The sequence below is a fragment of the Apteryx mantelli genome, chromosome 1 (assembly GCF_036417845.1).
Source record: "Apteryx mantelli isolate bAptMan1 chromosome 1, bAptMan1.hap1, whole genome shotgun sequence".
Taxonomy (NCBI): Eukaryota; Metazoa; Chordata; class Aves; order Apterygiformes; family Apterygidae; genus Apteryx; species Apteryx mantelli.
In genome coordinates, this window is record NC_089978.1 from 154,488,882 (window position 1) to 154,499,812 (window position 10,931).

Consider the following 10,931-nt stretch of genomic DNA (forward strand, 5'->3'; position numbering starts at 1 on the left):
GCCCGGAAGGGGATGTCAGAGAGACAAACAGATTGATAGGAAGGCCTTGATTTTTAATAGAAAGCTCAGAATTTGAACAAACATCTGAGTGCAGCAAAAGCTGAAGAAAACCCCAAGCCTCTGTAATATTTTCAGTGTCAGGTTTCTACTACTCTTGAGAATGACATAATGTTTTAGTGTGTTTCAGTAAATATAAATTAACCTCTCTTGTAGTAACTGTCTCAACAGCAGCTCATGCCCATGCAATTGTTAGCATGTGGGTTAAGATGATCCACCAAATTCATTTGTGAAGCTAGGAAGAGCAAGAGATTCCATTTAGCACTGTTAAACCCTCACCTGGCTGCCCACTGAACTCCTACCATCATTTCCCAGCTCTTTGTAAGTTTAATATTCCAAGACTTTTAAGAGGCAATTACACACAGAAAGCCAACTCCATGAAACATTCCCATATTTGGAGTGGAGTGGAGTATGGGTGAGCTAATTTTAAAAAATATCTGGGGTTTGGTCTTTTTGCCTGGTTTCCTAAGGAAAATGTGTTTTCCATAACCATTTCCTTGTTCCTTCTATGCATATGTGTCTCTGTTCTTCTATGTATGTGTGTGTGTGTGTGTGTGTGTGTCTATATGTTGGTTCCTACTTTCTAACTATGGATCCCAATGTGTAGTTTCAACAAAGTTTAACAGAGTAATAGTGATCTCAGATACATTAACTTCTTATGAGTTTCATGAAAATAGGTGGCTGGGTAGAACAGAGAGATCTTCGTAGAGTCTACCCTGAGGGAAAGGCTGCAGAGTGAACTGAACCATTACTCCACACAGAAGACTCCACACTGGACAGAGATGTTATAAAAGCCTCAATACCAGAAAAAGCTTAGATCAGAACTCATATCTTGTTCTGACATCAGAAAATATAGCCATGACACAAATCTTCTGGAAGCTAAGCTTTGTCAGTTCTGCAGCTCACAGGCCCCCTTGTTTTCAGCTAGAAGAGGGCAGGCAAGATGAGGAGGTTTACCATCTTTTATTTCATATTTGAAATCAGTTCAATTTACCCAAAATAATGCTTCTGAGATGGGACTAACCACAGAAAATATTGAACCCCTTCTATCCCCCTCAGAAGGTTATAACTTCAGAGCACATGAAAATAACAGCTGATAAATGAACATAATCTTAGGAAAAGCTATAAAAATAATACCTGCGTAAGAAGCAGACTGAGGCTGCATGCTCAAGGTAGAGAACAGAAAAGCATTTTCAAACAGAACAAATATATCTTTATAACCCTGCAGCAACAAAATTCCTACCACCTTAAATTAAAATACCATAAGAAAACATTACAACAGAAAGAATCAAAATGTTGCTTGATAGTTTTCTCATTGTTCGCTGTTATTTCTGCGATGAGCTGCTATTCTTTGCTATTGTCAACACTCATTACACTAGTGGATGTTTGTGTATTTGTGTGTGAGGACAGATACACAAAATATGGTACAGATCCTCAGGTGATGTAAATTGCCTTGGCTGTATTGACGTCAGTAAAGAGACACTGATTTCCTCCAGCTGAAGATTTGCTTTTCTGTACATAAAAAGCACAGAAACTAGGTGCTGTTTCACTTTTCTCTTAGACACTTACTGTAGACAAATGTACATGCAAACACATTCTCTCTTATATGTGCAAATATATATATTGCCTTGCAGTACACATTGCAAGTTATGACAGGGGCTCTATGCTGCTTCTTGTGTTGAAATTTATAAAAAGGAGAGTTCATGATCTGTCTGCCCACTCTTATCTGTAACAATGTATCTTCAACTGCTTTGTTACAGATCTTAAAATACACAGAGAAAAAAGGGACTGTCCAGCATCAAAAGTCTCTTAAAAATACATTTAGGAAGAACTGAACTTTGATCTTAAGACTGCTAGTCTAATGCTCTAGCTGAGAGATCTTACTGCCTCTTAAACACAGCCACTGCACAGAACAGATGCAATAGTCAAAACTTTCATTATCTCATCTAGGGTTTAGCTGACTGAAATAACAAACTCCAAAATAGATGAATAATAGAATATTGTTAAATTAGTTTGTGTCAGGACACACCTCTTTGGGGAAAAAATATATATATAATTTCAAAAATTTGCATAAAAAAAAAAAAGGTCACATTTCAGGCTCTGATTTCATAAATGTCTCTTTCCTCTTTTGCTCATCTGCTCTTATGTGGTTCCATGGTTGCAGACTAAGTAACGATCACAGGCTACAGGTAATTTTATAACAAATGAAGTATTTTCCATCTGTTGCACAGAGGAATATTTCTGGCTTTCTATAATGTTTTCCTAAGGGAGAAACAAAAGAAGGTTTCATACTAGAGATGTAAGAAAGAGGGAAATAAACCATTGCTGAACTAAGAAAGAAAGGGAAAAACAACATAACAAGACACTTATAGGAAAAATAACAGGAAAAACAGAGGACAAATAAACTGAAGGTTCAGAAACATTAAGATAGAGAGACAGTAGCTCTTCTTTACTCCTTCTACTTGAATTCCAAGAGAGAAGGAAAAATATTATAAGGCCAAGACAGGAAAATCACTGCAATCCAACACATCTGTGCATCTATAGATATTTGTGCTTGCAGGAGTATACTTCATTTTATCATGCAGACACTTTTTTGAATGAGTATATAGAAGCCAAAATTAATAAATGTCCAAACTGCTTGCTGACAGGCTCTGGTCTGGCATCATCCAAGGACTAGAAGCGTATCCCAAGGCTAGATTTCTCTGGCTTACCCTGACCAAAAGTGTAAATAATATCATGTATGGTGTGGTGGGAACATGCACAGTCTATGTTTCATGTAAGTAGTAACTGGCTGCATGCATAAACTGAAGTGTAAATGCCTAAACTGCATATTCCTGTGTACATGTGGTTGTATGAAGGACACATAAGTATCAGCCACTTGTTGCAATCTCAGAACAGTGGGTATCCTCCCACACCATACATGCTGCAAAGAATGGGACAGCTGGCCTAAGAGTCACCTGGAACTGAGTCCCTGGCAGGAATTCTCAAAGGTGATGTTAATACCCATGCGTTTGGGGCCATTTTCCTTTGATACCATTTCCAAATATCCATGCATGAATTCTTTTGGTTGCTAACGGTGTTGTCATGTGAGCCCATTGCTTTTAAAGTCATTGCATGTGCACCTTAACATCGGATCTGCCTGGGAAGTGACACCAAATGGGCCAATCCAAGCATATGCAAGAAATGTACCCTTGCCACCAGAGAAGAACAGCCTGGCTGTTAACAGATTAACAGGTCACACAGCTGAGTGACATAAAAACACGAACTGCATTATCTTGTGGGAAAAACAAAACAATGTATTTGCATCCCTCCTCATTTAGGCATTAAAAATTTCACCTTTTTTGTTGTTGCTTTCGGCCTTGGCTTCTCTTCTTAAAAGATCAATCAGTATGAGTCTTTGTTATTACAGGTATTGCTCTAACTGACGTCAGGACACAGAACCCTGTGGTATCTGTCTAAAGCACAGTTAGGCAGCATTTCATATAGACTCCTTCCTTGTTATTACTTCCTGAGGTTCTCATCCAGCCAGTGAGATTTCCCACAATACCACTTTTAGACATTGACCCTGTGTTGCTCTGGCCAGGATTTTATACAGCATCATATTGAAGTGCTCTCCCTGTAGGTGGGATTCCTCATTCCATCTTTAATAAGCAGTTTTATAAGTCTTTTTGCAGCTAGAATTTCATCCTGAACCCTTCCTAAACTGAGGCTTTTTCCTTTTCTGCTTCATCTGGTATTTCTTACAATATTGTTATGAATCATTAATTCCATATTCCTTTGCCTGGGATTTTACAGGCCCTGATGCAGATATGACACAGGTGTGTTCATGTCATAATGTATGTCTTCAGCTAATTACAATGTGAATGGAACCAGTATGGATGGATATAACTTAAAATGGGAGGTTGTCACAGCCTACTTTCTTTTTTCCTTTTCCTATGCTCTTTATTTCAATCTGATCTAAGCAGGGCTTTAGCACCTGTGTAGCTATGCCAATGCAAACCTCTGTCATTTGAAACCAGCTTACAGCACTCTACTCCATATAACTTTTAATGCTGAAACTATACATTGTTAGCAGGGATTTGCAGCACCCAGGGCAGCATCAATGCAACTATTTCTGGTATGTGAAAGCTCGAGGGAGTTAAACCCTGAAATAGGTTGGGGGAAATTTAAATCCAAAAGAATGAAGCAGAGGGCAAAAGTAGCATTCCTTGTGCATCCAAAGTGAAAGAAGTGGATATTCTGGGGTTCACAAGCAATTCACAATTGTTCTGGCCTTTTTTTTTTTTTTGTGCTGGTGCAATGCGCAAGCATAGTAAAATATGTTAATAGTAAGCCATAGTATTTACAGTAATTGTTAGTACCCATTGAAATCAGTGGGATTTTGTCTAATGCCTTTACCCTGGAGATAATCCATAGAATAGAACATTAATGCATAGTTAAAAAGAGAAATTATGGAAAACAGGACCTCTGCATATGCAATATCTACATTTTAGTTACATAATTGAGCTTTTGAAATTAAACAAAAATATAGCAAACAGCCTTAAACTACAACAGAGACTAAGCAACTCTAACATCAAGTCTTTTAAACCATGCCTTCTTTACTAAGATAAAAAATATCATCCAGAACCAATACAAAATAAAATAAAATAGGTTTCAGCCCAGTGCAAATACAAATGAGCTTTAAGACCTCTAGGAAAATGTGATTTTAGAAAATTTCTTCCAAGAGTTTTAAGAGTTTGTTCTTGCATCAGGAGATGATCTTGTAATACAAACATAGACTAATAATTTAAAGGAAGTGCTTAGATTCATTATGTCATGCTAGATAAATAATATTTCTACACCTTTTTTCACTGATGTTGACATGGTTAAAAAAAGGCTTTACTGCCACATAGACTGTTAGTAAATTGCATCCGTGTCTTTTGATGGAAGGAACTACAATGTATTTAGTCGTTATTCTAACTGTATTTATCAAAGTAAGTTTTCCAGCTAATGCACGGGTTGAAAATCTTCCATAGGCAGAGTTCCCATTTAAAGAGTTTCACTGATAAAATGACTGCAGGATTCGGGCCATTTAGGCTTAATCTGCTAAATTCAGCCCTGTGGCATTTCTCTGATACTCGATGAAGGGTACTGAGGATTGGCAAAGAAGGTAGTTTTCTGATAATGAAAGGAAGAAAAATTTATACTCACAGCATTTGGCGATACTTTGGGGTGGTCCCTTAAGACAAGAGGCTGCCTAATAAGGGGTGATCTAAGTTATGCTAATTTGGCAACCTGTATTTTTGAAGCAAAACATTCCATGACAAATGACCTTATTTTTTGTTTTTAAAGCTGTGAGGCACTTATGCAATAGATTCCTAAGGTAGAAAGAGACAGATGCCATGGAATAATAATCAGCCTAATTCTTGCTGAGGATCTGTTCAAATACCTTTTTCCCTATCTTTCCTCTCATAGGTAAGCTCAGTGCTACCTTTCTCACACAATGGCATGTAGCAAGAATTAGCGGGCCTTTGCATAACTCCAGAATTCCTCCCTCTTTAGAGGAGGATTTATAACCTAGGGATGTGGGTTTTGTTCTCTTTAAAAAATGTAGGCTTAAAAAACCCAACTTATTAGTTTTATGAAAACTAACAAAGAAAGTAAGACTGAACTTTAAAAAAAATAGAGAGGCTTTTGTTGTTTTTTTCCTGCAAGCCCCCTACAGAAGACTACCCCGGTTGACATGAATAGTCACACGTGTCCAAGGGCTCAGATCTTCACTTCTATACAGGGCTTGAGGTGAGCTGGGCTGCAAAAAAACCTCAGTCCTGGCTCAAAATGAACAAAATCACTGGGCTGTGTCTGAAGTGAGAGGGGGCATCACACATACATTTAAACATGCTGTCTAGAACCTCTTGTCTTCTGAGAGACAGAGGAAATTCCATTGCTGGGCAGCGACAGCCAGGTGCTGCTTTAACCCCTGCTTTCAGCCTCCGCGTCCTGACACGCTAAAATTTCATTTCTGTTCTGCTTAGAGTGGCCATTTTCTATAGTGATTATTAGTCAGTTCCTAAGTTCTTTGCTAAGAGGTAAAAATTCAGAGTTGAATTCCAGGGTTTATGATACAGTGTCAGATATGAGTATAGATGTGAGGAGGGAGGAAGGGAGTGCAGATACCTGTTCTGTGTAGGTATATTAAAGCATATGTCCCCTGCTGTCACATAAAAGCCAAAACGTAACTCTCAGGTTGGCCAGTTGGATGATAAGGGATACTGGGCACGCCATCAAAAGGAGGTGAAATATCCTTCACATCCAAGTTGACTTTAAGTTAGATTTTATGGTCTCTTTGATTTCCTTCTAACAGTCAGAGATGAGAGAGGATGAAACTCGGTGTATACAATCAATGAAAAAAAAAAAAAAACAGGAACCTGCAGGAGTGAGAAATGTAGACCGTTTTGCATTTCTCCTATTTCCTTTTCTATACAGATTTTGGTTTGCCTAAGCTATAGAAGGAAACAGAAGCAGTCTATTTTAATCTTCCTGAGTGAAGAGTGCTGCAGGGATTGCTCTCTTATCCCCGGCAGCAGCCTTGACTTTCCACAAAAAGGCTACATATATTTATCTATTTATCTGATATATATAGATTATGCTATGATATATCAGATATCAGCTGTGTTCTTAATACAGTTCTCCTTGTGCATTTTGGTGTGAGGAAAAAACCTACAACTTTATTCCCCTAATCAAACCCCACTGAAAAAAGACTCAGATAAGAAGGAGATATTTAGATTTGTGCATAGAAATTGATTCTTCCATCTGTGTAATGACATATGTTAGAAACTCTGTTCAGATGAAAGGAAAGCCCTTGCTGATACGATGTTCTTAACAGTGCCTTCACTGCAGGGACTCAATATTTAAAAAACAATGAGGTTGATTATGCATTTTTATATGGGTTTCTTACTGTTTTGACATGAGTGACTTAACCTAAGCTATTCTGGATTTAAAACAATGGGCTTGAGTTCAGGATCAGGCCCTATGTCTTCTTAAAACTTAATCTATTGCATGATGAATAAGGGCCAGATCTTGCAAATGCTTACTACTTGAATTAACACTCTGAGTAGACCACTCAGTTCCTCTAAGTTGTACTTGCAAAATTAAGTCCTTGCAGTGCAGTATTTTAGGAGTATGGATCTGTCTTTTGGGATTCAAGCATGCCTTGGACTGTACATATTCCTTTAATAGTATTTCTTTCAATAGTAATTTCTCCACTGATTTTCACAGAATCACGTGATAGATGCTTAGCTGATATGAAGTGGCGTAACTCTACTTACACCAGCTGAAAACCTAGCTCTGTGCTCTAGCTATGCTTTTGTATTCAAATCAGACATGAGATAGAAGGGGCCCTTTCATCTAAAGTGTCAAAAGAGACAAAGAACATCTTCTGGGCTATAGAGTGTGCTGCCTTCTTCATTTGTTTTGACATTACTATAGCCAAAACAATAGAGTTCATTCTAGGAAAGTAATGCAGATCTAGCTTTACTACTTATATGAGCATCATTCTTACACAAAAGAGACCAGAACAGAAACTATGCTCCTTCTCCTCCTAACTTCACTAACTCTGGCTTTCAACCAGAAAACATTCCCTTACTTTCAAAGTGCCTAAGCAAAGGCAAATACAATACTGAGTGCAGTTGTATTTACCAGCCAGTATACTGATGGCACATACAAGACAAGTAATCCAAGAAAATGTGACTCTTCAATAGTAGCCTCTTCCACCACCTATAGCGCTGGAATGCTAGTCCTTGTTTACTATACATGCATGCACATAGAGCATTATCAGTATTCAGTACTAGTAGTCATGCTTTCTTCACTAAAGAGGAAGGGCCAGCAAAAAATACTTTGTCCTTTCAAGAGCTAGATCACTGTCAGGTGCCACTCACCAAAAAAAAAAAAGACAACCAACACACAAGTACAATATGCATCCTAAATGTCAAACGTATGTGCAGCATCTGTATCTCTATGAACATGCATACATCATATGCAGTATAGTGCACATGTTATACCCTTACATGAGTAAGGGTAAGAAAATCCCAACTCCTTTCAAGGAAGATTTTTTTTTCTTTGACAGATACCACAGCAACTGCCACAATGTCACTGTCCTTTGCAAAGCTTCTTCTCCCTGTCTGGGCTACACTGCACTCATCTTTGATCAAAGACTTACATGTGACAGCCAAGTAGGGAATGATGCTGTGTGTAGGCACTGTGGGTGAGCAGTCCGAGTGGGTTCAAACGGGCCACAGACACTTGCACATTAAAATAAAAGCGATAAACTGGGAGGCAAATGCCTCTTGGAAGCAGCATCCTGGCTCCTCTTTGCACTCTGCCTGCTCTCCGTGAGAATGCATCGGGGGAGGGATTCCCCACCCACCCACACACTGCCTCTTTCCGTGCGAGGCTGCAGGGGGTTATAACCCACTTCTCCCTTGGACTGTGGCCCGGAAAGAGCCCCTTATGCTGGTTTTCCCCACCATCCCCCCCGACCCATCTCCTTCTCCCTTCTCACTTACTCCGGTCTCCTGCTCAGGACGCCTTTGCCGATGGCCTGGGGGGGCTTGTGCTGGAGCAGAGCGGCGCAGCAGCCCTTCTCCCTGCCGTCCTTTTCCGCGGGGTGCTGGTGCGGCTGGTGCGGGGGGTGCTGGTGCCCGGGAGCCCGGCCGCCGCCGCCGGGGCCCGCCGGTGCCTGCTTGCCCGGGGGCTGCTGCTGCTGCTGCTGCTGCTGCTGCTGCGCCGGGAGCTGTTGGTGGTGCTGGAGCGGGTCGGGCTGGCCCGGCGGCGGCGGGGGCTGCTCGGGCTGGGGGCCCTGGGGCGGCGCGGGGGCCGCCGGGGGCTCGGCGGGGGGCGGCTGCTGCCCGCGGAGGCTGCGGTTCTCGGTGCTCAGCTCGTCCAGGCGCCGCTCCAGCTCGTCGATGCGCTGGCGCTGGGTGTGGATGAGGCTCTGCTGGTTCTGCACGATGGCGGTGAGCTCCTTCAGGTAGAGCACGGCGCGCACCGGGTTCTCCAGCAGGCTCTCCATGCCCCGGCTCCCGGCCCGGGCCCGCCTGCCCGGCCGCCGGCGCTCCGGCGAGAGCGGCGCGGGCTGCGGGGAGGCGCCTCACCGCCCCATGCGCGCATGCACGCACACACACACACACACACACACACACGCACACACGCACGCACGCACGCACGCACGCGCGCGCCCAACGGCCGCTCGCGCGCGCGGGTGGCGAGGCGGCTCGCGCGCCTGCCCCCGCCCCCGCGTGCCACGCACGGCGAGGCCGGGGGAAGGGGGGGGCGGCAGCCGCCGCGGAGGCCCCGCCCCGCCCCTCCGCGCCGCGCAGGCGCGGAGGGGAGCGCGGGGGGGAGGGGGGAGAGGTCGTGCCGGGGCTGTGCTGCGGCCGGAGCGCGGTCGGGCCCCGCTGGGGACGGGGCTGCTTGTGGGGCTTTTCGGGGAGAAACTGCCCGGGGCCCCCCGGAGGGCGGCGGTGCCGGTCCGGCCACCTCGGGCTTGCGCGGGGGTGAAGCGGCGGCGAGAGGCGGGAGGCGGGAGGGAGCGGGCGCCGCCTGAGGCGCCCCGGCCGTGCCCCCTTCGGGGCTTGTTGCAGCTTCTTCTGCGCGTTTTCTCCTGTCCTCCCTGAATGGCATTTCTAGATGTTACTATTCTTTTTTTTTTTCCCCCCCAGGATGACTTAGTGTTTTGTTCTTTTTTAAGTGACTAGAATAATTTTGGCTGTTTTTGTCTGCTGTCTAGATAACACTCCTATATTTCGCTCACCCTGTTAACATGCACAAGACAGGACTAAATACGCACCCCAGGGAAGGAGTTATCAAGGAAAATGAGTGTTAGAGGAATGTGCCGCTTCCTCACAAGTTCGCCTCTCCTTTGAATCTTTGGTCTCATTTAACTTAGGAAGAAAACAAGACTTACTGCGGCATTCCTCATGGGGGAAAAGGAGGGGAGAAGGCTGTGGAAATAATACTACAGAAAAGACGAGCAGGGCCTTTGGTCTTAGTTTCCATGCATATTGTGTTCATTTCTGTAGAAATACCTTCCCCTCACCCTCCCTTATCCACCACCTTAAAAGCTCACAAACTTAGAAACCATGGGACATCTGAGAAATCTGGGTGTTTTCTATAATATTCATTAAAAAATACCCTGGCTAAGAGTAATAAACTTATTTGCAGGAAGTCCTGTATGGATCCATAAACAAGTTTGATGATTTCTGAAAGGGGAAGAAAAGCATCCTTTCCAATCACTGTTGGCCCTGAAGAACCAGGAGGAGTAACAAGCAGTCAAACCTGATTTCAGGCATGCGTGTCAGTAGATTTAACTGCCTCCACAAAAAGTGCAAGTCCACAGAATGAAAAGCAACTGTTTTTAAGTAGGTGATTTTGAGGGTTTGCCTTTTCAGATCAGCTAAACCTGCTCTGCTATCAAGGATTTCCTGAAGCAAAGGACTGAGAAATGTAAAAGAAAATCTCTGTTTCAGATGAGCTGAAAGGTGTATTTCTAGCCTATTCTGTTCACAGATAGCCTTGGAAATGTAAACTGATGCAAACAGGATCACCAGGATTAGAAACTGTTCACAGATTTCTTCCAAAAAAGAGCTGCTTTTCACAGTTCTCTTGCAAGCACTTAGAGATGGCTTTGGGGGATCATGAAATATTGCCGTATGTCCCTTGTGAGTTGAGGGAAGACCTTGGAGTGAACTCCAAGGAATAAGAGCCTTCAAGTCTCACACACTTATGATTTTACTCGGAAAATTTTAAAGGGGACCTTCCTCCATCTCATTCTCTAGTGTGGCATTAATGCTTTGTGATGGGGGACTGACTAAGCAGGAGCAAGCGTTGTTTAGCAA

General features: G+C 43.0%; 1 protein-coding gene across 1 annotated transcript in view; it reads right to left on the reverse strand.

The window, feature by feature from the left end:
• Nucleotides 1–9,106, reverse strand: part of IQSEC3 (IQ motif and Sec7 domain ArfGEF 3) — a 111,137-nt gene extending 102,031 nt beyond the window's left edge. Inside the window, exon 1 of the mRNA XM_067307414.1 lies at nt 8,601–9,106. Within this exon, the coding sequence (XP_067163515.1) occupies nt 8,601–9,106 (506 nt within the window). The remainder of the gene's footprint in view (nt 1–8,600) is intronic.
• Nucleotides 9,107–10,931: the final 1,825 nt, after the last annotated feature.